The following is a 27,511-nucleotide window of genomic DNA, read 5'->3' on the forward strand; positions in this document are numbered from 1 at the left end:
GTAGGATATTAATTAATTGTTTCAGAGGAAAATGTAAAAATATTTATTGTGAATGTATCGTTATTATATAGACGACGACAGACCAGGTATGATATTTATAATATTTAAATTGCCATTTTTCATTTCGAGTTGATTCACCATTAATTATATTTGATTTGTCTTATCATGATTAAAACATCGACTTCCCATTTCGAGTACATTTTCGAAAGTTTTAAATAAATAGGGTGCACAACATAAGCTAATCAATTTTCAACCAGTAAAATAAGGATAACAGTTATCCTTGATCAGACCAAGGTTGAAAGGGTTGACTGACAATATAATTTTATGAAGAATTATTAAGTATATTTCTTGATTCCAAGATTGAATTAATAAATTGTATAAATTATTCCCCTGGGATTAACACAGTACACGGTGTACTACAATTTCTCGTTAGGTTAGATAAATTTTCGATTTGCATGAGAACCCAATATATAATTTATTGGAATTCAATCAGAATAGAGATTGATCATCCTCTCAGTAGTATCTAGTATCTACCTTGGCATTATGGATTAAACATTAAAATATTAAATCAAAGAATTTCGTCCAGGACGGTAAATGACCGGTCGAAACTGAAAAAAATTTGCTTAGAAAAAATGTGGATTTTCGAATTTTTTGAAATTAATCAATATTAACAATAACTGTTTAATAAACAATATTTAAAAGCTAAAATATTTGCTTTAGAAGCCTTTTAAAGCTAAAAAGTTTTCCAAAAACTAATTGAGACTTTATCGCAAGCTCTGATTTTCTAATCCCAATTCTAAGAACGGTGGATATCAAGATTAATGCTGAACTCCTAATTTACTAAACCCATGGTTATTTTAATACGAATTCGATATCCAAGAAAGAAGTTTAAAATTTAACCAATCAGCGTGTCATGATAAGATGTACTCTTTAACTTTTGAAAACCGCTTGTGATTTCTGGTGTTGATGGTGTCATATCAATTGATCTAAACATCGATTAAAAAAAACGAAAGTTTTGGATTAATGTTTATTAAGATTAATGTTCAAAATGACAATAGTCCTAAAATATGTTTTTTAATAATTTCATATAACATGATTGAATTTATATTTGTTTAAATGCTCTAAAAGCCGGTTTGTGAACAACTGACTTTTTCAATCAGATATTAGTCCAATCGATATAGCATTATATCTTTAATTGTTCTCAAACGTAACTTTTATACAGTAGAAATATCCAAAAAGAAGATTCTAAGAAGAAAATCAAAAGTGTGTACATTGGATAATCAGATTAAGCGATCGGGATTAAGGATATCTTTCACTAAAGTTTTCAGCTCTGTTCATTGTACCTTTTCAACACAATGTCGTTGACTTTAGATATTTTATACAATAAACTCTGTTAAAATGTCTATAATATCAGGTTGCAAAGATATAGGGATTAGAAAAATTGAGTTTGGGGCAAAACTCAATTCCTTTAGATCAACTCAATGAATATTTTAAGAGAATCGCCATTATTTTGCAAAGTACAGAATATATAATGACTCACTAAGTAATTTATCATGAAATGTGTATAAAAACTATTGGTCACGGGCAACGGAACAAAGGAAAAACATGGTCAGTTTGTTTTGGTAAAAATTGCCATAAAATATGTTTTGATCCACTATTCTACGTATAGGTTCGCTTTCATTATCAGCAGAATAAACTAATGTTTTTAGTGACTATTTAACCGTCGTCTCATAAAGATGCAAATCTCCGTTGTTGTTCTAGCTTTCTGTATCAGTTTAGTATCCTCCCAAGGTTTCATCTACGGACCTCATCCCTCCTTGATATGCGAGGACGGATCCAGTGCATCCTGTCAATGTGATATTCCTCCCTGTAAGCTGGGAGGTAACTCTCCGACCTGTAGTTGTGAAGATGGTTCTACTCCTCGTCCTAAACCTCCCTGTCATGACGGGTCCTATCCTGACTGCCCTGGAGCTTGTCCTGATGGATCTGATGCTAGTTTGAGCGGAACATTCCTAGAACCACCATGTGCAGATAGATCCAGGCCTGACTTCAAGAAGTGTATATGTGCTGATGGATCAAGGTTACGAAGGGGACCTAAAAACTAAAACTAAATGCTTGAGAACGACAACGAAACACTTCGGACTGGATAAAAAGAATAATTGTTGGCTTGAAAAAAATCACTTTATGGATGTTCATCAAAACTTAATTTTTCTATGGAGAAGTTACTCCGAAAGATTTCAGTTTAGTGGTCTTTCCAAGACTTGAAACATTTATTAGGAAAGATATTATTGACAATCACTCAGGAGCTATGAACAAGGTCCAATGATAATTACAATTTATCTGAAACGATTATTTTTATTGGTGCTTAAAATTAAAAATACTTGTATTTTGTAAATGATCTGACTATTATGATGAGATTTTTTTATTACTGATGCTTAAAATTAAATGAAATAAATATTGAGAATTATATAATTTTAAAATTGTTTTGGTTTTCTTTTCTTTATTAAATATCTTTAAAAAATCATCAAAAATGATCAAAGACAATATCATTAATCAAACAATCTCGATTTATCTTTTTTTTAAATTACATTTTTTTGCCTTTTAGCTTAACTAGATGAGGTTTTTGTTATAGTTTGTTAGTTAAATTCAGAAAGCTGTAACTCTTAATTTTCCTTGACTGAATTTAAATGAATGCATTACCGTCTGAGATAGGTAGATAGATAGATAGATAAGTAGGAAAATAAAAGGTTTTGATGTTTTATCTTACTTTGAGAATACTTGTTATGACTAAGATGTTTATTTGTAGTTTTGTTAACCTCTAAACTCTGAGGTTTTCAAAGGGTTTTATTATTGAGAACCCTTAAATTCACCATCTTCAGAGCTTTAAAATCAGTATTGAAAGTTGAAACCTTTTTATTTATTAATCAGAACTTTTAACTCTTTCCTCTTAAACCAAGTGAAACTAAAGTAGATTGAGCGTTATATTAGAATCTTGTATGTTTTCATAACTCAAAAGATCAATTTTAAGAACTTGAATTTTGAAGAATGTTTTGAATATCTAATATGCAACCAGTGCAGAGCTGAAAACTTTAAAATGAGATATCCTTAATCCCGATTATTTAATCTGAGTATCCAATAGACACACCTTTGATATTCTTCTTAAACCGTTCTTTCTCGGACAGTACATAAAAATCAAAAACCGTTTTTTTTTTAAATAAGAGAGCACCTCCCGTTTATAGAATATAGATACAGGGCTTCAAAAAATAGTTCTACCTCTGCAATTTGGCTAGCTGTAGAAAACATCCAAAAAATTCATTTATTTTTATTTTCAAAATTAGCCATAGTGTGATTGAAGGATGGACAAGGAATGGAAGATCAAGAAGAAAGGATTAAAAACAAGAAATATAGAAGTCTCAAAATGTTTCCATCTGATATCATATTAAAATTTTAAAATATTGTAAAATTTAATTGAAATAAATTATTAAAGTTAAAAAATCTTAAATGGCGCGCAAAATTTCAAACTTATCGGCTTCATATGCGCGACTCTGATTGGTTGAATTTTAAACACTTTTCAGGATACAAGTACAAGATTAGGTTAGTCTCGATATTAAGAAAAAGAGAGGATCAAGCATTAATCTGTATATCCACTTTTCTAAAGTTTTCAGCCCGGATAAATTTTCTTTTTCTTTCCTTGTGCTTAATATTCATATTAGAGGAGCTACAAGGTCACAATGTCGTGCCAGTATTGGTGGGTCACACAAATTTGAGCTTCTTCTTATGTCTAGATCATTGTGAAAGTTTAAGAATCAATCATAAAGCGATCCTAGAATCTTTCCATCAGCGTTCGATTATCTTTTTATCAATCCTATGTCATAATGTGCCCTTCAATTAGCACTCACAGATATTCTTGATCAATTCCAATTATTTCATAGAGCATAATCGTTCTTTACATTTTTTTTCCAGCATGCAGCAACCACTTCTGTGTAGGTTCTATGGTTAACTATCTTTTTTTTAGGTTCTTGTAACTATCTTCTCTCGGTGTTAAAATTTGAAAAAACTGTATCAAAATGTTGTGTAACCTCAAATCGTCCATTAACTTAAAAGTCTTGAAAAGCGAAAAGTTGTCTCAACGACATTTCTGCCTTGGAATTAATTTGGTACTGTTGGAAAACCCTATTATTAACTCTTCATTCATTCCTTATCCTACAGCTGTCCCTAAAAACCCTATTTTGTAGTTTCCCCCCCCCCCCCTGAATTTATTCTAAAGTTTGAAAGGAAACGGATTTCCTGAAGTTTTCTCCGCTCTAAACCATCTCCCACACAAGCAGTTAAAGATACACTTAGTTGTTTAACTTCTTCTTGAGCCAACTTGAATGCCCCCCTCAACTTTAATGCACCCCCCCCCCCCACCACCACCACTACAATCCAGGCCAGGTTATAACAATAAAAAGGCTGTCTGATTATTAATGGTGCCCTTATAAACATATTATGATAAAGAATAAATAGGATATCCATGGGTTCATTAAACATGTAGGATTTTTTTTTACTAAATATAGATGAACTGATAGAAAATGATGGTTAGGTCTGCTATTGTAATAGTTACAAGTGTTTTTCTGATTCAATTTTAACTTTCATTACTTATTTTTAATTTTTTTACAATATTTTTAAATATATATATGATATCAGATAGAAATTTTTGGAGATTTCCATATTTCTTGTTCTTCATTTTCTTTCGTACATCTTTTAATCATATTCCGCTAATTTTGAAAATAAGAAGAAATGAATTTTCCTTGTAGTTGACCACTTTTTAAAGGATCTTGCTTTTTTTCTGAACCCTGTATTTAATTGAACTAGCTGTTGATCTTGCTGTCTTTCTTGGAACTCTATATAGAATTGTTAACTCTTGAATTGCATCTGATTAAGCAAAAACGCAATTTCCATAATATTTTCTTGTGGGTGGGGAGGCGGGTGGGGGAGGGAGAGCAATCATCTCACCCCCTCCCCAGGGTGGGACGTCTTCCAGTGAACGTATAAAATGCCTTTTTTTGCTGAAAAATAGGTGAATTTTTAATTAACATAGGTATGTATGGTAGTTAGCAGATACCTTTCTTATAAAAGTATAAGATTTTTTTGTAAAATCTTGATAAAAAAAATATTTAGCAAGAAATTCAACTTTACAAATCTTTAAATTGCCTCTTTTTTTTTCTTTAAGACTTGCTTAAGTTTTTTGTCTTGGAAGTGACGGTAGTTTGAAAATGAAAAAAAAATAATAAATGTTGAAATTAAGATTTTGAAAAGTCAGTGGTAGTGAGGGTAGTTTTTTATTTAAATAAAATTCTTGAATAAATGTTGATAAAAAAGTTTCAACTTGTCGGTGGTAGTGAGGGTAGTTTAAAATAAAAAAAATTTTGAAAAAAATGTTGATTTATAGATTTTAAAAAGTCAGAGGTAGTGAGGGTAGTGGCAAATTGAAAAATAAATTATTGAATAAATGTTGATAAAAAAGTTTCAACTTGTCGGTGGTAGTGAGGGTAGTGGGGAATCAAAAAATAAGTTATTGAATAAATGTTGATAAAAAAGTTTCAACTTGTCGGTGGTAGTGAGGGTAGTGGGGAATCAAAAAATAAATTATTGAATAAATGTTGATAAAAAAGTTTCAACTTGAAGGGTAGTGGGGAATTGAAAAATAAATTCTTGAATGAATGTTGATAAAAAAGTTTCAACAAGTCGGTGGTAGTGAGGGTAGTGGGGACTTTTTAAAATCTATATATAAACATTTTTTTCAAAATTTTTTTTTATTTTAAACTACCCTCACTACCGCCGACAATTAGTTGAAACTTTTTTATCAACATTTATACAATAATTTATTTTTCAATTTGCCACTACCCTCACTACCTCCGACTTTTTAAAATCTATATATCAACATATTTTTCAAATTTTTTTTTTTATTTTAAACTAACCTCACTACCACCGACAAGTTGAAACTTTTTTATCAACATTTATTCAATAATTTATTTTTCAATTCCCCACTACCCTCACTACCACCGACAAGTTGAAACTTTGTTATCAACATTTATTCAATAATTTATTTTTCGATTCCCCACTACCCTCACTACCACCGACAAGTTGAACCTTTTTTATCAACATTTATTCAACACTTTGAGGCCTCTCCAAATAGTTCTTTTGACATCGAGTTGTGGAGCAGGTAGGAGAGAGATTTAAAGAGGTTTGTAGGAGGAACGATATAGGGGATTGCTGTCTGTGTTTCTTCTATTATACTCTTTCCGAGTAAAAGGAAATAATGAAAGTCATAACTGCACCCCTTATGCAAAATGGGGAGGTGTAAGCCCTAAAACCCCATTGAGAGGAATCTTCCACAGCAGTCCAGTCCTCACAGCTGATCAAGTAAAAAACGGTATCATTGTGCATGGCTTGTATACCCATTAGGGATTAGACTCCTTCTTTCATTTACACCAGGCTGAAGATAAAGTCTTGATTTTATTCTATGTACATTTCTCACTTCTCCTGAAGGATATGAGATGCGCAACTAAACGCAGCGCTCCACCAAACTAAAACCTGGTCTGCTATAATGTAAATGAATAATTCAATTTGTGCTTTGAGATCTTTAACTTTTATGAAGCATTAAGTTTTACTACTTTCTACACTCTGAATTTATTTCTATTTGTTCAGGCCTCCGGGAAAAGGGAATATTAATTATTAATTATATTTAGCTTTAACAATATTTAAAACATTAAGTTCGTTTAATCAAAGGAACTACACTAGGAACCCCAAACTGAAATGTACTCAGTACTCTTTGGGAGTAAAGTTCCCACAACCTGTGATATAGTAGGACCAAAGCTTTAAAAAATACAAGTAATTTTCTTTATCTTGTGTTGTGACAGTAAATATTCAAGAAATTATTATGAATTTTTTCTTTGTTTCTTATCTTTCCATATTCTTGCCTTTTAAGTGCAAATTTTAAGCTTCAGATCTTCATTACCCCCTCCCTCAAATTCTCATACATAAATGATGTTTTTCCCCCGGATTCTTTGTTTTGATCTCCTCCCACTGTAGTACACACACATATTTGACGCATCTGATCAGGCAGTTCCTAGTCATTACTTGGTTTAATTAAAAGAAAATATATTTAAAATAAGTCCCAAGCTCGCCGCTCTCAGAAATATTCCACAATAGCACATTAATGAACTATATTCTGCAACTTTTCTGTACTGAACTTTTAAGAAATAAAAGTATTGCTATCCTCGATCAAATACAGTGAGGAACAGTGGAATTGAGAACAACCAAGTTTCCCAAAATGCGGTCACTTTACAATTACTGTTGAAAATTGGGAGAATAAGTATATCGGATAATTTATGAAGATTGAAAGTTGTAAAAACTCTTTCTGAAGAAATACAGACAATCTTTTTTTTTTCTTTTTTTTCATGCCGGCCCTGTAGTACACATCTCTGAAGAATGCAATGTACTATAAATCTTGATAATTTCATTCATGAAAGGGTGGGGTATTTAAGTTTTTTTTTTTAAACTACTTAATATCTCCTAAATCATGTCTTTCATTTTAAATAAATGGATTTTTATTAGATACAGCTTTTTACAGTATATTGTTTTTTTTTGTAATATTACCAACTATGTGTCTACCTACTATCTCGGTGTGCTGTCTACTCTTTAAAACTAGTTTTGAACTTGAAGTATTAGGACTGCAAAAACAATATTAAGTAGATGAATGCCTCCCGCGTGAATCCAAGACGAGTAAAAGTTATAACTTCCAAGTTAGTTCTGATGTAATTATCAAACAAATTTGAAATGTTCAGGTTTGCTGGTGGAATATCAAATATCAAATATCATGCTGCAGTACACACACTACCCATTCAACTTGAGAGAGTTACGAATTCTTCAACCCAACTCTCTCTCTATTCCCCTCCACCTTAGATCTAAACCACCATCATTCATAAAATTCAAACTCATATTCAGTTAATCTTTGGTCGAGGTAAAGCTAGGTATCACATTTGAAATCTGTTTTTGTTTTTGTTTATATATTGTTACTTTTATCTTTTATGACGTGATTATATTATTTACAAATATATTACTTCACCTTTGACTGGTCATTGAGGCCGGAGAAATCTGTGTGTTTATCTTTCATATAGTTTCCAGATTGCCGTAAAACTAAGTGGAGTTTACGCTAGCAATATATGAATGTTTTCCTCTTCAAATTAAGACATATATAATATATTAAGTAATATCTTTGGCGGCTTCTATGATCCTGTTTTATCAACACATTCCAATTCTTGTTCCCTGTTAACAGGGGTGAGGAGTAGGGTGTGGGGGGGAGAGTCTACACGTTCCCTTGTAGTGAGGTGGGGGGGATGGCTACCATGTTAAAATAAATCATTGCATTTATCAAGATTTGATTTATTGCAACATGAATTTTATTTGAATGCAACATTTAGGTCCCCCTCATAGCATGTTGACCATATCATAGATTAAGTGGATAAACAACACTTCAGCAATCTGTCTGTCAATTGTTCAGTTTACACCCTTGATTTAATTACCAGTTTGGAGAGGAGTTTTTTAATGAATAAAGTAGTTTGACTTACTTAGATACTTATATACAAAGATACATACTCCAGTAAAGTTTATACAAACTGCTCTCCTGGGATTTTATTTAATCCATCCTATCCACAGCTCATTAATCATCCATTACAATCCAATCCCATCATTCACTATCATTATTCAGTCAATCTATTTTATCAATCTTCATTGGCGTAACTAGGGGGTAAGGGAACAAAGTCTATGTCCCCCCCCCTCTAGCTACGCCTAACATTTTGGGGGGAAATTATCTTTGAAGGGGGGGGGGGCGATTTTTTAAAGAAAATGCAACCATGCGTGCATGAATAGTGATAAGTTTGGACTAAGTCATTGAGACCTCATATTTGGGAATATATAATCACCCCCTCTTACCTTTATCTTATACAGAACCTTTTAATATTCTTTTCATGTCATGGAAATTTAAGTTGGAATAAAATTGACTGTATTAATTTGTATTTGATTTAAATAATTCAAGATGGGTCTAGAAGGGGGGGGGGGTAAATAGGGTACTGAAAGGTGAGGGGGGGGGTAAGGTTATGGTAAGTGGTTGGGGTGAGGCTGGTGGGCGAGGCTGAAATCAATAGAAGTTGAGGCCGCAGCACACATACTTAGTTCTTGGGTTAGTGTCATACCAAGCAGAGTCCTCTCCAGTCGATACCTCACCACCCTCCCCATCCTTTTCTCTCCAATATTCTCCGATAAATCTAGTTTTGGCGGACTACCGCGAAGGGAAACAACGCATCATGATTTAACGGTATAATTATAAAACATTTTCAACATTTTTTTTTACTTGATGGATGCCATCTGACCCTAATAAAAACCCAACTTTTTTTTTAAGTTTATTGATTTCATGTTTTTTTTTTAAGATGCCCCATTATTAACTTTCGGTTTGACATGGGGTGGGTGCAATATTTTAGAATAGAAGTTCAGAGGTTTTAAAAGAATATACTTGTATGATGAAATTCAACCTTGACATTCTATGTGTAAAGTGCTGTCTAGTTTTAGGGAGCTTATAAATTTGTAATTCCGAAAACTTCAATTTTTTTTTGCATTTTCGCAATCTTTTTGGTTGTGCTATTAGAATATAATTTTTTATAATAAGGTTTTACAAATTTAATGGGATTAAAATGTTAATTTTAAAAAACAGTTTTAATCCATCTTCTCTCATTTAAAAGAATTGATTATTACTCAAATCCAATCCCAATTTTTGCAACCTTGCAACCTGATGTCTTCCAACTTGCAAAAATAAGGATTTGAAAATTAGAGCAGGAGCAATTGTTCAATTCTTTTATTGAAATAATTTAGAAGGAATCTATATTTTACACACTTTACACGGCTTATTTTTTTAGCTTTAATTGTTTCGTAATTCCAAATATATAGCAATAACAGGCTTCCTGGGCCAGTCTTCATGTTAGTAATTATCTTTGCTCTTGATCCATCAGCAATCCAGGCTTCTTCTGATATTTAAATCGTATTATAATCAAGTAATTTGCTGAATATTCTGTTTCATTGGGCTTCCATAATTCATATAATAGTTCACATCAATAACAGTTCTGTGAGGTCCTTCCAAAGATTTAAGCCCGATTGGTTCAGCCGTGTTAACACTCAATCCCTTAAACTGTGTGTACAAACTTCTTGAAAAGTTTTGTTTGTCAGGGTTTCAATTTAGAATTGTTGAAAGTTTGATGAATGCCAAGTTCTTGTGAACCTCTTTTCAGTCTTGTCAAAGTTTCAAAGTTGAATTTAAAGTTGTGAACTAGTCTGACCGCAACTGCAGGATTTCTTTCTAAATACACTTAAGAAAAAAAAAACTTAACTTTTTAAAGAAAAAATAAAGAAAGAGAAGAATTAAAAAACTGAAAAATAGTGAATAATAGAATGCATTAATAATTAAAGTTAATTATAAAATGGCAATGGAGAAAGTAAATCAGAAATGAAGGGTAGATCGTAGTAGCTTGAAAAAGAAGGGAAGGAAGGTTAAGGAGAAAGGACAAAAAGAAGAAAATGGAAAAACACTCTGGACTAAACAGGACTAGATGTGTTCGGTTTCTTTGATTTTAATTCTGTCAAATTCAGCAATCTTTTTAAACTTACACAGGAATTGAGTCGTTGCCACAAACTTAATTATTTTAAATCCCCATATCTTTGCAACCTGATGGTGTAAACCTTTAATATTTTAAACTTATAATTTTATCTTTTGAATACATAGTTCGTACGACATTTGATTGCATAGATTAGAAAATCAGAATTTTCTTTTACTTCTTTTTGAATTTGCCTATACAAAAGCTTAAACGAGAGAAAAAGAAAAATTCATGTTTTATAGGTCAAATTGGGATTTTATAAACATAATGTAATATGGTGCTTTAGAATTCTTATTCTACGTACATGTTTGTTTTGGTGTAGCCAAATATGTAGTTTTATACAGCCCACTGAACACACACATTAATTTATAAATTACAGCACAACGATTATTCTCATTATTTAGAAATATTCAAAGTTTAATAGTGACCAAGTATTAAACAATGTTGATTTAAACTTGATTTTCGCTTGCATTATTCACTATTATTTTGTATTGTTGTATTTCAGTTTCCAATGATTTTTAAAAATAAGTTAAATAAATGATTGATAATCGTAATCGTATATCTAGAAATAGAAAATCCAACTCAGTTTTTAACATTTTTGTCAAATGACATCCATTTATTTAACTATACTGACTTTTAAATGCTACTATGCCCGCAAAACATTTTGTCCTCGTATATTTTAAAATAAAAACAAGAAAAAAAGTTTCTTTGAAGGCCACAATCTTAGATTTTAACCGACTGTAAACATTTCTTGGCATAATTAAAAGTTTCTTCCATATATGCCTAGCTTTAGATATATTCTCTAATCCTAGGAATTTCTAAACAATAATAGAATAGATTATGCTGTGCAGTTGAAATGATAGATTCATTCCGTTTCATTTAATTTCTGATCAAAAATGGCCTTTTTTATAAATATTTTAGAAAAAGTTCCATTTAGTGATAGGGTATTGCTTGGTTCGTTTTTTAAAAACTTTAAAGGTTTTTGGATTTTATCGTAAACATTTGCTTTTCTGACACAATGCCTTACCTTAATCCTTAGAGAAAAATATTCAAAAAATGATCGTATTTGTGTGCAAAAAACAATCGTTTTTGGTTCGTGTTTCCCTTATATTGCTCTTAGGATAGAAATATTGCAAAGATTAATTGAAGTAAACTTTTACAAAAAAAAACAATTTTAAAGTATTGGAAATTAACAGATTGCAGACAGAAACAGTTAGGTATTCTTCTACGGATTCTGAGACATGTTTATAACAGGTATTTTTCACTAAAATTATTAATGGCCGTCCGCCGCATTTGGGGTTAAATGGGAATAAAAAGGTAAACATATCATTATCAATAGTAAAAGTAGAAATAAAAAGTTTAAAATCATATTTTAAAAATTCATTTCTAACATTATTTATTTTTTGCTTATATCTTTAATATTGTAGGAGAAACTCCTGATGAAGCCAAAATATTCGGCCGAAAAATATTGAGAAGAAAATTATTTAAGTCTAGTGATAGAGAGTAGGGTGTGTTAAAAACTATTTTAAGTTCAAAAATCATATTGATATGGGTTTCAATAGAACCGTCTTGAAACCTCTAGTTCAAAGAGGGAGGGAAGGCGATCCGCACCTGTTTGTCATCCAACTTGCTGATGACGTCACAAAATGGGTTTGCAGCATGCGCTTACTCCTATGCCATCCAACCCTCACCCGTTGGCCTTCTGTAAAAATTTCTTGATTCGTATATGCATAGTGCATAGTTGTAGAGTCGCAGGTTAAACAACTGGAACATGGTTTAGGTTTAGGAACCGGTGAGGATGAGAAGAACAAAGAGAAGCTCTTAAGGTTATTCATATAGGAAGCAAAAACCCTCAGAATGCAGATCACGGAAAAGGTCCGGGAATGCCGCCTTTAAAGTAGACTGCATGCAAGAACAACCTTGATGTCCAAGTAGTTCTGGAGATTAGTCATAAGAACTGGTAGAAAGAAAGGAATACTTAAACAGTTATAAGAATACACAATGAAAATTAGTTACAGATAGAGCAAGAATAGTCTAGCAAAAATCTTTTCTGGTCAGTGATCAGCAATATTTTCACACAGAGGAGAACAGCTTTCCACTTTGTCTTGACAAAGGGTTAGTTAACCACCTTTCTGAACACCATGTTGTGGTATCTTGTCAGGTAGTGGCCTATGAAAGGTCAACAACAGGAATACAAGCCCTCATGACAAAAAAGGTCTTGAGTAGCACGGCAACCCTTACACGAATCCTAGGGGGAGCCAATGCTTCTAAAGAAGTGCTGCTGAAACAAGCTGACTAACTAAACTTGATCCGAGATCACTGGATGTTCCTTGCAGGATCACTAATCCTGGCAACTGTTTAGGCTTCACCTAATAAACGGTTGTCAGATACCAACCAACCAATGGAGTTAATTAGTTTGATCTCCATGATTCCACCAGCAGCAGGGGAATACCTTTAGGGGGGGGGGGGGTGAAAGGTCTGGGCTGAATGAGTGCGGGATGGTTGCTTCCCACACCTGGCGGTGGTCTGAGGGGTCCTCATTGGGATCTAACACAGATTCCATTTCCTTGTGTTCCTTATATGCTAATTATAGACGAATGCAGCATTATTTTAAATCTTAAAGACGTCATGGAATCTATTTGCAGCATTGAGCTATTTACGTCATTTACCCGTATGTCTTCTGACCTGCATTTCAGTATATTCATAAGATTTTTAGATAAAACAGAGTGTCCCATATCATATTAGATTATCTCTAAGCGTTAATGCCAAAATACGCACATAATACTCGAAAACCCTAGTATTTCTGCAAGAAAACTTTTATAGAAACCCTTTACATTTTTAAAAAAATTATTCATTGTTTTTATTATAGAATTTTTAAAAAAAGTTTATGTTTTGCTTGGTCCAAAAAATGTTAAAAAATGAAAAAGTAACTGTAATACATTATTTTTGTTTATGACTTTGCAGTTTTTGTGAGTGCACTGACGTTGAACATCCCATGGTAATAAATGCGGTTTTTCGCAATTTACTCTTTATTTAAGTATGTACTCACTGACAATAATCTACTCAAAAAAATCTTGGAACACCAAGAAAAAATCAGTGCTTAAATAAAATCTGGCATTTTCTAAGAAAGGGTTAATTTAATATGACTTACAATAATTGCCTTTACAAATTAAGACATTTAGCCGGAAGGCCAACGGGTAAAGGTCGGATGGCATAGGGGTAAGCCCATGCCCCAAACCTGTTTTGTGACGTCATCTGTGGGTCAAATGTCAAACTGGTGCGGTTCAGCTTCTCCTCTCACTCAAATCAGTTAACAGAGTTGAAATTTGTTGAAAACTGGTGAAGAAGTGCCTAAAATAATTAGTGTTTCGGCCGTAACTCCATTCAATTTGGGTATTTAAGCAGGTTTCAGCAGTACCTATATCAATAGGCTTTTCAACATTTTAATTTTCATCTTTACTAGTGATTTTTACACTTAAATTATCATTAATTAAAACCTATTTGCGACGGCAATTTTTAATTTCTGTGATAACATCTTAGAATTGTTTTTATGGTACCAAAAAAAAAATGTTTCCCTCTTATTGCCTAAGTCCAAAAACCACCAAAATATACCAAACTAGTTCCAATACATAATTTTCTTCAGTCAATCCATTTGTTTTATGCCTGATACAGTATGGCATGTATTGCTCTGCTCATATAGAATTTGTTAAAACAAGTAATTAAGACCAAATTGCTGGATTTCATGTTTAGTTTCTGAATAATCATGATATACCATCATTAAAGCGGGGCTAACCCCTTTATAACATAACATACAGTGTATCAAATTGAACATGATAATATGATAGTTTTTTTGTTTTTTGCAAATCAAGATCCGGATCCAGAAAGCCAAAATGTTACGAATCCAACAGATCCAGATCTGAATCCTTAACACTGCCTTTTACTTTCGCTAAGCAAGAGTTAAACATCTTGTTTAAAAATCTGTAAAATAAATAATCATTACATAATGTTGGTCTGAAACAGAAACAGCTGGAATTACAAGTGTTTCCCAAATTATAGCCTGGACTCTCTGGGCCCCGAGGTATCCTGATTGTAATTCAGTTACAGATTGGATTCTCACTAAGTGCTATTCAAACATATTTATGGTCATCGAATACATTTCCAACTATAATCTGTAGCCCAGAGAAACTTATAATTCTAATATAATAATAACTTTGTCCTGAAGTTGGCATTAATAAAATAAATCTAAAATATTTTTTTCAGAAAAATGTCAAAGTAGAGTTAGAAGGAGCTTAAATTACTCAAGTACTGTTCCGCGATAAAGTAAAAATAAAGGAAAATCTTTGGCTGTCAAAATAAAGATGAAAGAATCTTTTAAAACAATTTACTTCTTTTCAAAGGAATTTTCTGATGATACAATTTTTGCCTCATCTTTTTCTTATTATTTTCAAAGATTAATTTTAGATTAAATCCAGACAAAGAATGTTTTGATTAAAAGGTAATGAAACTGATAATGAGTTTTCTAATTATCAATGGACTTAATGAAATTAGTTTGATAATATACCTTAATCTTTTTATTTTTCTTAAATGAGTATTTTATCTGAAAAGAAAGATAAGATGCCACTTAGTGCTACTTGGACCAAAAGTTGATAATCTTTGTGTGTAAACTTAATTACTTATTTTCTAACCTCTGATATTAGTTCCCGTCTGTGAAGATGTGCTTTATAGAAACTGCTCTTTGTTTTTTCTTTTACATTCTATTCTATTCTACTCTATTCTATTCTATTCTATTCTATTATATCCTATTCTCGTCTCCAATATTGGTTCTGCTTGGACAACCACTGCAGTCTGCAAATAATGTCGTTCAAACACTTGAGAAGGAGAAACTGAATTGTAATCTTGTTACCTTATCCTTGATTGTAGTAAATGCCTTACTTCATAAAAGTCTTTCAGACCTGTATCAATCCAGGTACAACTCAATCAGGGACTCAGGTTCCAGGAATACTTTACTATCAATGTCAATCCGGACATGGCTTTATCTGCATCGATACTGGTTCCCTCTCGTTATGGTTGCCGAGGCATGAGAGCTATTCAGTTCAGTAATACTTTACTGTCAATGTCAATCCGGACGTATTTATCTGTATTGATTCCCTAACTATTTCTATATTGCAACAGAGTGATTCAGGACGCTTCTTGGTCGATAACCAAGAATAAATTACTCTCATACTGTAATCAGAGGGGAGTCTAATTCCAACTAAATGTATATTGGATTCTAGGTTACAGATTAAGTTTAATCGACATAATTACAAGGTTTGCGTTGTTATGTACCAACGTAGTTCAGCTAATCACAATACAGGTTTAACGTAGTTATTTGCAGACATAGCTAGGTTTAGGTTACAAGATTTGCGTAGTGATAAGCGCATTTAGATTTTTCAGACAATATACAACGTAATTTATCTATGGGTAACTATGGGATCTGCCGCGGTATTTATTACATACTTTCCACTTTATTGTACCGGCTTACCATTTTATTTTACCTGCTGATTATTTTATTGTCCCGACTTACCAATTTATTGTAATGATGAATTATGAAAAATTACTGCGTATTTGTTGAAAATGATTTGATTAATATTACAACTTTTATACAAAATTGCATATATATGAATTTTCGTATAAATTTGGCACAGTTTTAAATCAATTTCTCGAGTCAGGAACATCAGATAGATATCTTGCATTGTATCATTCAACTCCTGAGCTTCATTTTTCCTTTACAGTCTCTTTAATGTCTGAATAAAGTTTATTTTTGTTAAAAGCCATTGTAACTGCAGGTCAAAAGTTCGATTTTGATAGTTTAGAATTAAATTCGGATTATTTTATGCTTAGTAATTTTAACCTTCCGCCATAATCTTATAAACAGTTGATAATATTAACTTCTATTTTTTACTTTTACTGATGTTTGGAATTTTTTGTTTTTGTTACTTCTTTTTAACTTACAATTAAAGCACATTTTCAAATATCAAAAGTAAGATTTTACTAAATCCTCTGAGGTATTCCATTCTGAATGAAATAGCAAACACGACATTTATTACACTTTTTAATGTTATCACTTTACAAGTATAAATACAAAAACTATTTTGTAAATTGGAAAGAATGTGGGACTGAGGGGACAGAGGGGGGGGGGGGCTGAGGGGATAATCAAGGAGAACTGATAAACTATTTGATAAACACTGAACAGATTAGCTTGATCGGTTAAATCTTCACGTAGGAACTGATACTGAACTTTCGCGTGAGAAACTTTAAAACTTCTCGACTTGTTAAAATTATTTTACATTCTTTGCTTTTCAAAATATTTTAAATTGTGACATCAACTTTTATACTAGATATAAAAATAATTTTTTGATTGGAATACAAGGTCGGTTAAATATTTTTCAAAATTTTCTTATTGGCCAATATTTTGAAAAGAAACTTTTTAAAAAGGCTTAAATTTTTCAGTACTATGCAAATAAAGGAAAGCATCAACTTTTTAGAAAACTCTTTGAAAAAATAAATAATTTTAATTATTGTTCAGACGGTTTGAAAGTAGTGTATAGATCTGACAAATAGTGAATGAAAGATTCCAAAATGGCGTCATTATCCAACGAGAGTCCCCTGAGAAGCGGAAATGGAACCGGTAAAACCGCCAGGTGAGTTCATACTATACACTGTACACTTACTGGGTGAGTTTGTACTGTACACCAGAGCCCGAAATTTGAAAGAGTATCGTTGAACGAAACTCCCGAGTTTCCTTTTTGGGGTCTTAACATTTGTGTAGATTTCAATTTAAGAGATTCGAAAAAAATGTAGAATATAAACAAACTGAAAAAAATAATTACAAAAATATTTATATTCACAAAACTGCCTAACCCCAGTCGTGAAACCCGGGTTTTAAAATTGCTTTTCATAACAATACCCTGTCTTAAGTTTTGGGCTCAGAGTGGCCAGATGACTTGGAAATCAAATGACCTAAAATGAGAGAAATGTATCCAAAAAAAATATCTAAATGTAGATTTTTAAAATTATATTCACCCTCCAGGGGGAGCTAATTTATATATCTCTGACATTTATATTCTATAGATTCTGTTCTGCGTAATCAAATAAAATTATAACATTGTCACTTATTATCAATAAAACTGTCACTCCTCATAAATATATTCATGTTCATAAAATTTTCATATTTCTCTTGCTTCATGTTTTTTACAATACAATTTTTCATTGAAGAATTTTGTTTGAAAAATTGCCTCATTTAGAAATAAAATATTATATTTATACTTCTGTGCCTGTTTTCCTTTGTAATATTTGTAATACACATTATTATTCTGTACAAAAGCATCCTACTTGATCATATATTAACAAATGAAAACTACAAAAATTATTTAGTTTTTAACTAAAAGTTGATTTTTTAGTCGAAAATTATTTTGTTAACACAACTTTAATCCTAAATCCTTAAATTCTGAAAAGGTATATTTATTCATTCATGTTTACTCATCTAATATTCATATTCACTTATCTAATGATAACTGGATACAAATATAGTAATAAGGTACATAAATCAAATAGAATGTTTCTTGAGTGTCGAGTTTACTATCTTGGGAACCCAGCTTTACCTGGAAATCTAATCTTTCCCTTTCTACCAACTCAACTTGGAATTTTTAATCTAAGTTAGTTCCAGTTCACGTTACACTTACAATGCAGGGGAAGCAAGTTCCTCACCATGATTTGGCCCAGACCTGACACAATTTTAATTGTTTATATTAATCAATTTAAGTCTAGAAGGAAAAAACCGACTGCATACTTTAATTCAGAATAGTTAAGACTATATTTTTATAAAAAAAATTCAAATACCCCCCGAAAATAAAGAAATTTCAATTTTAGATAATAATTGATTTCATTTTAGAACATGTCACCGTTTGAAGCAAATGCAAAGTTTGGGCGCAAAACACGCTTTATTTTGGAATCAAGTCAAATCAAATCAAACCAGACTTTTAGGGACAATCTAGTATTCCCCCCTCCCCCCCTTTTGTAAATTTTGCATTACTTTAAACTTTTGAACGACCCCTAAAAACCCACCCAATAGAACCGACTTAAAATGTTTAGAATTTTTTAAAACTTTTCTCCAACTCTTATAGTGATGAAACTCTTCAAGAAATGAGGTCTATTATCAATGATATTAGTTATTAGGAATAACCTTTACTATATTTCAGTGCTACTACCCGACCACTAACCTTTACTATATTTTAGTGCAACTATCCGACCACTAACCTTTACTATATTTTAGCGCTACTGTCCGACCACTAACCTTTACTATATTTTAGTGCAACTATCCGACCACTAACCTTTACTATATTTTAGTGCAACTATCCGACCACTAACCTTTACTATATTTTAGCGCTACTGTCCGACCACTAACCTTTATTATATTTTAGTGCTACTGCCCGACCACTAACCTTTATTATATTTTAGTGCAACTATCCGACCACTAACCTTTACTATATTTAAGTGCTACAGTCCGACCACTAACCTTCACTATATTTTAGTGCTACTGTCCGACCACTAACCTTTATTATATTTTAGTGCCACTGTCCGACCACTAACCTTTATTATATTTTAGTGCAACTATCCGACCACTAACCTTTACTATATTTTAGTGCTACTGTCCGACCACTAACCTTTATTATATTTTAGTGCTACTGTCCGACCACTAACCTTAACCATATTTTAGTGCTACTGTCCGGCCACTAACCTTTACAATATTTTAGTGATACTTTCCGACCACTAACCTTTATTGTATTTTAGTGCTACTGTCCGACCACTAACCTTTACTATATTTTAGTGCAACTATCCGACCACTAACCTTTACAATATTTTAGTGCTACTGTCCGACCACTAACCTTTAGCATATTTTAGTGCTACTGTCCGACCACTAACCTTTACAATATTTTAGTGCTACTTTCCGACCACTAACCTTTACTATATTTTAGTGCTACTGTCCGACCACTGTCCGCCTCTAGGATTCCTATGCCAGCTAATATCCCTCCTGCCGTACAGGTATCCCCTCCCCCACCTATATTTTCTGAGAATCATCATAAAAACAATCTAAAAATATGATAATGTAATTTTGTTGAAATATTTCTCTTCTTAGAAATATGATAAATGTTCATTTTTTGTTGTTTTAAAGGGACAATGTTGTGGAAAGCTTCTTTAGGGTTCATTTGAGACATATAAAACTTTTTAAAGATCTGTAAATCCTGAGTTTGAGAAAAAATTCGATGTACAAAACTTCTACTTCTGGGTGGATACGTTTTCAGAATCGGTTTTTTTGATTACTAAATAACGAGGACGAAAAATAAAGTAAAAATCATACAGTAATCTAATTAGATGGTTGGGAATATATTTCTCAGAAGAAAATTATTTTGTTTTCATCATTATATTGAATATCTTATTTTCTTTGAGTTTATTCGCAGATTTCTTCAAATTCTTCAAATGTCGTCTTTTCAATAATAATTCCAGAAAATCTGCAGAAAATATAGGTGAATAATGAGAACTAGAATGATGAGAAAATATAAACTAATAATTGAACAAGATTACTTATTTTCGAAGGTATGATTAATTTTTGATTTTCTCAACAGGTTCCTAAACAACCAATTAGTTTACTGTAGAGTTTTGTTTACATTTTTCGTCCTCGTTATTTAATAATTTAAAGAACCCAATTCTGAAAACGTATCCACCCCCAAAGTAGGAGTTCTGAACGTCAAATTTTCGCTCAAACTCAGGATCTTTAAAAAGTTTTATATGTCTCAAATGAATCCTAATGAAGCTTTCCACAGCACTGCATACTCAGGTTCAATCACCTTACAAAGCCGGTCTGTCCCTTTAAATGTTACTTTTAGACTGAAGAAAGTTATGGATTTTTAAAAAAAGAACAAAAATTTATTAGAAGTTACAAAATGTTTTTATTTCAAATATTTGTTCACGTGGGCAAATTCCCATGGGCCTAGAATTAACATATTCAAAATCTTCTCCAGTAATGCACCAAACCTGGCATTACTCTAGTCCATCAGCAAATATTGTGAATTTGAAATGAAAATATTGAGAACAGGAAAAAAAGTCGAAAATGTAGTCATGACTCTTGATTTTAGCTACCTTCTTTAATCCTTATCTCTAGGTCATTTCACAATTATTTCGAGAAACTGCAATTTGTGTTTTTAATTTAACTTTATTCTTTTCATGACCTAGCATGAAAGGAAACAACTCTAATAATGTAAAACGCAACTTCCAACTTGTTAAATTAAAACATAATCCTTCCAAACCCTACCAACAACAAACCGGGAAAACAATACATGATGCGCATATGCTTTTTGTGCTTTTCCAATGTTAAACTTTTTGGTAATAACGTTTTTTTAGTGTTCATACGCTGCGTGCTACTGTGAAGAAAACGTGTACAAGTTGTGTGAATCTGTTAAAGAGACATCTGGTAATGAAGTGGAGAAATGTGTTGTCGTCTTCGTCTCTAACAAGAAGCGTGTTGTGCCCTTGTGGCGGCAGAAGGCTGGGAGGGAGGAGGAGAAGTTAGTTATCTGGGATTATCATGTTATTCTACTGTATAAACCAGATCACCGAACACTAGGCAATCAGAGTTTTCTCTCGTTTTTTCATTTCAACTTTTTTTCCGGAGTTTTTAATAATAATAATAATAAAGAATAAAGAAGTAAACAATCTATGAAGAGAAGCTAAGAACTCCCAAATAAATTTATGATGCCTGAAACATGGATATGGTGCCTTTTTTGCAAACTTGAAAAGTGGTCAATTATTTAGGACGGGGAGGTTTGATCTACTTAGGCCTTCTATTTTTTCAGATTTTTGGCGGGAGGGGGGGAATATTTTTAAAAGAAAAACTCTTTTTTTGTACAGTTTATGATTTGGACTCAGAACTACCTTTTCCAACATATTTTCACAAGGTAAGATAGGTTGTAAAAAATTCATTAACATATTTTTTATGAAACGTGTTCTATTTTATTAGAAAACATGTGGATCAAATAGTATTTTTGTCATTGCAGTAAACTACATGCACAAGTGTTTCTTTTTAACATTTAATCTGAATTGTCATTCATTTAATGTCTCTTCCCAAAATAGCCCATTAATTATTGTAAATCAACCAAATTGTAATTCAGTTGTTTTTTTACCATAGATTTAAAATCTAGGTTAATTTTTTTATTATTTCCCCACTACTTTCATATAAGCATTTTTATTTAGGGTTTAATTATTTCTAAAAGAAAATTCAACAATTTATTTTCAAAATAAATTTTTAGCTGATGAAAGTAAAAAATGGAGAATATAAAACGGAATGCATGGCTTGTAAAACATGAAGCATGCACCATAATGCTTATTTAGTGTAAAACTATTTATATGGAAAGAAGTATCGTTTGTATGTTGCAGAGCAAACTCTTATATTTATACAGTTGGCCATAAAATAGAGGAAATTTGTATTGCTTAATGTGTACACACACACACGCTCAGTGTAAACAAATAGTAAATGTTAATGGATAAGAAATATATGTAATATTTGGTGTATATGTACAATGTACATAAACATTATACAATACAATAGTTGAATACTTCAAGGAGGCTAAATAAACATACTTTACTGTACATTGTATATAGACATATTAATCAACACAACAGCTTCATACTTCATGACAGTATTAAACAGAACAACAAAGATTTTCTTTTTCATGGTTATCATCCAAAAGTATGATATTATTATAACAAGGCTCAAATTCAGACTACAGACATTGTTCAATATTATGAAAAACTCCCCTGGTTGGATTTAGGTGAAGGGTTACCCACAAACGATAAGACTGTAAAGACGACCTAAAACTTTATAAATTTGATGATTCCAAGGTTGAATTAGGTTCTCTGATTTAAAAGAACGAAAAAGTTAACAGTTCATGAATGTAAGGAAACAGACAGTGTAAATTTTCGTACATGTAACCCTGTAGCTGTTCAGATATTTCTCATATTGACAGAAATAGTTAAAGTTTGGGAAAAACTGTAAATGGAACAGCTGCGACATTGAGTAATCTTTACAAATTGCTTTAAGTAAATTTTAAAATATTAGAAAAGGCAAGATTTTTTTCCTCCTCAGCTATTACAAATCTTTAAATAAAGTTGTAATCTCTGTTTGTTTGTATGGCCGATCATAAATCATAAATTCCTTGACTTATTTGCCTCAAATTTTCATTGGAGAACTCGGTAGAACTACGGGAATGTTCTTAGTTCGGTTTAAAAATTCTAAATTAAGTGGATTTACTTTAATAGAAAAAGATTAGTTTGAGGACAGAGTTGGGTTCCCAAGCTAGTACAGTGATAATCAGAACTCTCTGGAATAGGAAGACGACCTTATTTCAATGCTTAAGTGTATTTTATGTTGTTACAAAGCAAATAGTTTCACTAGACACTTTTCAAATCACTAATTAAGTGAAATGAGTATGTTTACCCTTCACAATTGCTGTGCCCCATGCTTATTGGACAATGTAAAGTGATAACTTGAGTCTAAAAGTCGTCTTCCTATTTCTGAGTTTTCTAGTTATCACTGTAGTATGTAATAAAACCATACAAACACCTACACCAAATATGATTAGATATTGTTGCCTCATAAAGGCATGTAGATCCTGTATATTGGTTTATTATGTGGAGAACTGTATATGTACCCCCCCCCCCCTCTTCATTGATTGTATAACAAATCCAATATCTGATACAATAAGAAAGGATATAGAAAAGTAGTCTTGAATAATATGAAGGGGAAATATAAGATATATAAGGAATAACTTACTCTTCCTCTATGGTTGCATAACATTGCTTAACTTATTCTTATGACTAAACAATTACTTTAAGTTATCACCAATTGACGGAATTGAACTTCATGTAAACATTATTTTGGTTTTAACTTTTACTGAAGTTCTAGTGAACTATGAATATTAATTAGATGAGTTGCACAACAGTAATGGTGGTTTATTTACCATGGGATGTTAAGTATAATTAACATGATCCTTATTCACCGATGGGATGTCTTGAATAATTAACAAAGTTCCAATTAACTAATACCCAACTGGTTATTGCATACTGAATTGCTATGTATATACTTTAATCATAACTACATAGCTAGGGAAATCTTAATTTTCCTTTAAAAATCGACCAAATCAACTTAGAATTCTGAAACCGAGCTAAGAAAATTTCTTTTTATACTTTATATATCTAGATAAATCTATATAATAAAACAAGACATTCATAAGTATGTTGCGTATAGCCGGCCCTATTGGGCTGAGCATTTTTGTGGACACTCATGGGTGGCAGGGGGTGTTATTGGCTAAAAAAAATCGATTTTTTTCTTTTCTTAAGTTATATATAAATTAGGAATCTCTGTTTGTCTCTAATCTAATTTTATGGATTTTTATTTAGTTCATGGGGAGGGGACTCCCATCTTAGAATTAAAACATTTTTCTCTTCAGTCAATGTTGTCAAGGACAAAAGTTGGTTTTTATTACGATCAAATTTGTTTAACTCTCTAATGAAATCAAAAAAATTCTCCATGCAAATCCAGTTGAAGCAATAGATATTTTAAAAATTCTAAAAAAATCAACCTTCCGTACTGGGAAGTCTTAGATATGCATGCTAAGTAATTCCACAACTAAAGTTTAGTAGAAAAATCTCTATTTTATTTTTAGTATGTGACAGAAACATTCAGAACAGATGCAATCCTAAACCAGGAGTACCATAGATTATTTAGAGTTATACCAGGAACAAACATTCATTCAGTATCATATCAAGATGATCCAGCTGTGGGCAGTGCTCAATGGGGTTCTCACAGAAACATTCAAATGAAATTAAATTTGTACATATCTCTTTTCATGATTTTTTGATTGATTAAAGGGACAGACCGGCTATGTGTAAAGGTATTTAAACTGAGTATGCAGTGTTGTAGCCAAATTCTGCAGGATTCATTTGAGACATATAAAACTTTTAAAGATCTGTAAATCCTGGGTCGTTATTTAATAGATTAAAAAAAAACGATTCTGAAAACGTACCCACCCAAAATCATGATTTTGAACGTCGACTTTGCGCTCAAACTCAGTAAATTTACAACGTGGAAACGGTTTATATGTCTCAAATGAATCCTAAAGAATTTGTCCACAACACTGCATCCTAAGTTTAACTACCTTAATACATAGCTGGTCTGTCCCTTTAACTTATGTACCCCTTTTGCTTACTGTTCCACTTACTGTTCTGAAAATTAAAGTAAATCCATTGTTTTGTTATGTTAGGAATGTACTAAGAGTGAAGATTATATACAAACATCATACATAAATAAATTTGTCAAGAACTCGATCAAAGAAGAATTAAAATAAAATGAGTTCATATACAATTATTAATATGGAATAACATTTGATATTATGTATTCCTGTCAGCTAATATCCAACCTACGCAGTTCTTTGTCATTTTCTTATTTGATATTGCTACATTTTTATTATGTTGATTTTTGTTTTATCATGGAAATTATTTATTAAAATTCAATTTAAAAACAATATAAATATATTATATTTGAAGATGAAAACAACTTTACAAATCATGAGGTCTTAAAAACTAAAACTATTTTCTTATGACATTTTTGAATGATGTTTCTTCAGCCACGACCTTCCTTGCAACGTTTGCCTCAGACAGACGGCATATGAGAAAGGTGAGAATTAAATTACCAACTTTTAAAAGACAATCTCTGGGGAAATAAAAATATTTAAAATTGCTTAAAAAGAAAAAAATAATATTAATATATCATATATTAACTTTATTTAGATTTTTTGCCCATTTTGATTGCCAAATGTAGATGTATAAATACACCATTGCTTTGGGCCCATTTTATTTAAAGTCCTAATTCTGCTAAACAAACCAAGAACAAATTGATATCAAAGTTAGAAGGGAAAAATATGTATCGCGACCTCAATGAGCAAGGAATTTTATCTCTGTTTGATAGTAAACCCCTAAACTTTATCTCCCCCACCCCCTTAAAAAGATTGCCTGTCTTGTCTTCCTCTGTAAGATAAAATGTCCAGTTGTATAGAACTAAAACTTTCTGATGGATTAAAGATTTAAAAATTAGTAAAAACTTGTAAAAATATATTTGATAATATTCAAATCACGTAAAAAGATATTTAAAGAGGAACTGATTCTAAGGAAAACCAGCATATACTATAGACATAGAGAAGAGTATATCAAACCTTTTGATGTGCTGAAAGCATTCTATAGAATATGTATTTACCAGGGAACTCAGTTTACATACAACGATTCTTCTTCTAAATATTTAAAGATTGACACAGGAGAGTTAAATATGTATATCTGGTTGCTTTTTTATTCATAGATTTCTTTGTCTTGGTGAATGCACTTACTGGACCAGGATCTTTTCAAAAATTAATTGATTTCTAATGGAAATTTGATATCACACACTTTCCTTCTAGAACAGTCTGAAAGCTATAATGAATAATTAATTGATTGATAAATGAGGGTCTTTACATGGAACAGTAATTAGATCAATAACTTAGTTATTACAATTAATAGAATATTAATGCATTGAAGATACCTTCTAATTAATACTTTCATTTTTTCCTTCAGGGGTAAATTATGCACCTAAAAGGAACTGTCTTCAAAAACATGAGGTTATTTTATTTTATTCTATATTTTAATATTTACAAATAAACATTGTTGTACCTCAAATGAAATCAGCTTTTATTTATTGATTAAATTCTGATTAAATTAAATTAAATTCTAGTTATATCCGACAGAAAATGTGCGCATAACAAATGTGCCGTTTTTTCTGGTTGAACATGAACAAGCCTAAGTGCGTTGGTTTTCAGAGTTTATTACCTTTTCCATTGCAAACAGAGAAAACACATTAATTATTGATTTTTTATTTACATCATACCCTGAAATTCGGAACAGCAGAACATAAATCTAATTGTTTTATTTGAATTCTTATCATTTTCCAAACTTTAAAAGTATTCATAGAACAGTGCAGGGGTACATATATATATTACATACTTTTACACCTAAAATTTTGGGGTTAAACTAGTTTTCAAAAGGGGAGGGAATAAAATATATTTTTGCAAGAAAATATACACCCCTGGAGAAGAAAAATTCGAATTTTCAAAGAATCGTGGCTCTAATAATTTAATATAGCAGTACGTACAGCTACCTTTCAAAGTTATCAGATCTGAAGGGAGAGCTTATGGGTTTTGAATCTCAGAAAGAAGCATCGATCTCCATCTTATGGAGACCTTTGATGGTCACCCAGATCCACAGATAGGTCCCCTCATTGGATATTGATATCAAGCGTTCAATATTCCGACCTCAAAAAGAGTAACTTTTGACGTTCGTGAATAAGTGCGTCTTTGGTGCCAACACAAAGATTTATTTAGGAGGATGGTAGCTGGTTGAAACCTGCTCCTACCTATCCTTGTATATCATCACCTACCAGCCAACATAAAGATTTATTTAGGAGGATGGTAGCTGGTTGAAGCCTGCTCCTACCTATCCTTGTATATCATCACCTACCAGCCAACATAAAGATTTATTTAGGAGGATGGTAGCTGGTTGAAACCTGCTCCTTCCTATCCTTGTATATCATCACCTACCAGCCAACATAACCTTGGTAAAACACTTCAATCGCTTATCTTGGCCATTATATTCTTTGAGAAGAAAGAAACTGCACATACAATACTAATTCATATTTTCTGATCCTTATATCT

General features: G+C 31.8%; 1 protein-coding gene across 5 annotated transcripts in view; it reads left to right on the plus strand.

The window, feature by feature from the left end:
* The first annotated feature begins 23 nt into the window (after nucleotides 1-23).
* The window catches only part of LOC111700189 (protein N-terminal glutamine amidohydrolase), a 28,975-nt gene continuing 1,487 nt past the window's right edge, over nucleotides 24-27,511 (plus strand). Inside the window, exons 1-9 of one of the 5 annotated variants that reach the window (XM_023471032.1) lie at nucleotides 14,946-15,017; nucleotides 15,147-15,180; nucleotides 17,251-17,365; nucleotides 19,700-19,766; nucleotides 21,123-21,345; nucleotides 21,630-21,676; nucleotides 24,443-24,515; nucleotides 25,403-25,452; nucleotides 27,342-27,414. In XM_023471032.1, coding sequence (XP_023326800.1) covers nucleotides 17,289-17,365; nucleotides 19,700-19,766; nucleotides 21,123-21,345; nucleotides 21,630-21,676; nucleotides 24,443-24,515; nucleotides 25,403-25,452; nucleotides 27,342-27,414 — 610 coding nt within the window. In that variant the 5' untranslated portion in view covers nucleotides 14,946-15,017; nucleotides 15,147-15,180; nucleotides 17,251-17,288. The other 4 variants (XM_023471036.1, XM_023471033.1, XM_023471034.1 and 1 more) reach the window with 4 other exon arrangements.

This window comes from Eurytemora carolleeae, unplaced genomic scaffold (genome assembly GCF_000591075.1).
Source record: "Eurytemora carolleeae unplaced genomic scaffold, Eaff_2.0 scaffold378, whole genome shotgun sequence".
NCBI lineage: Eukaryota > Metazoa > Arthropoda > Copepoda > Calanoida > Temoridae > Eurytemora > Eurytemora carolleeae.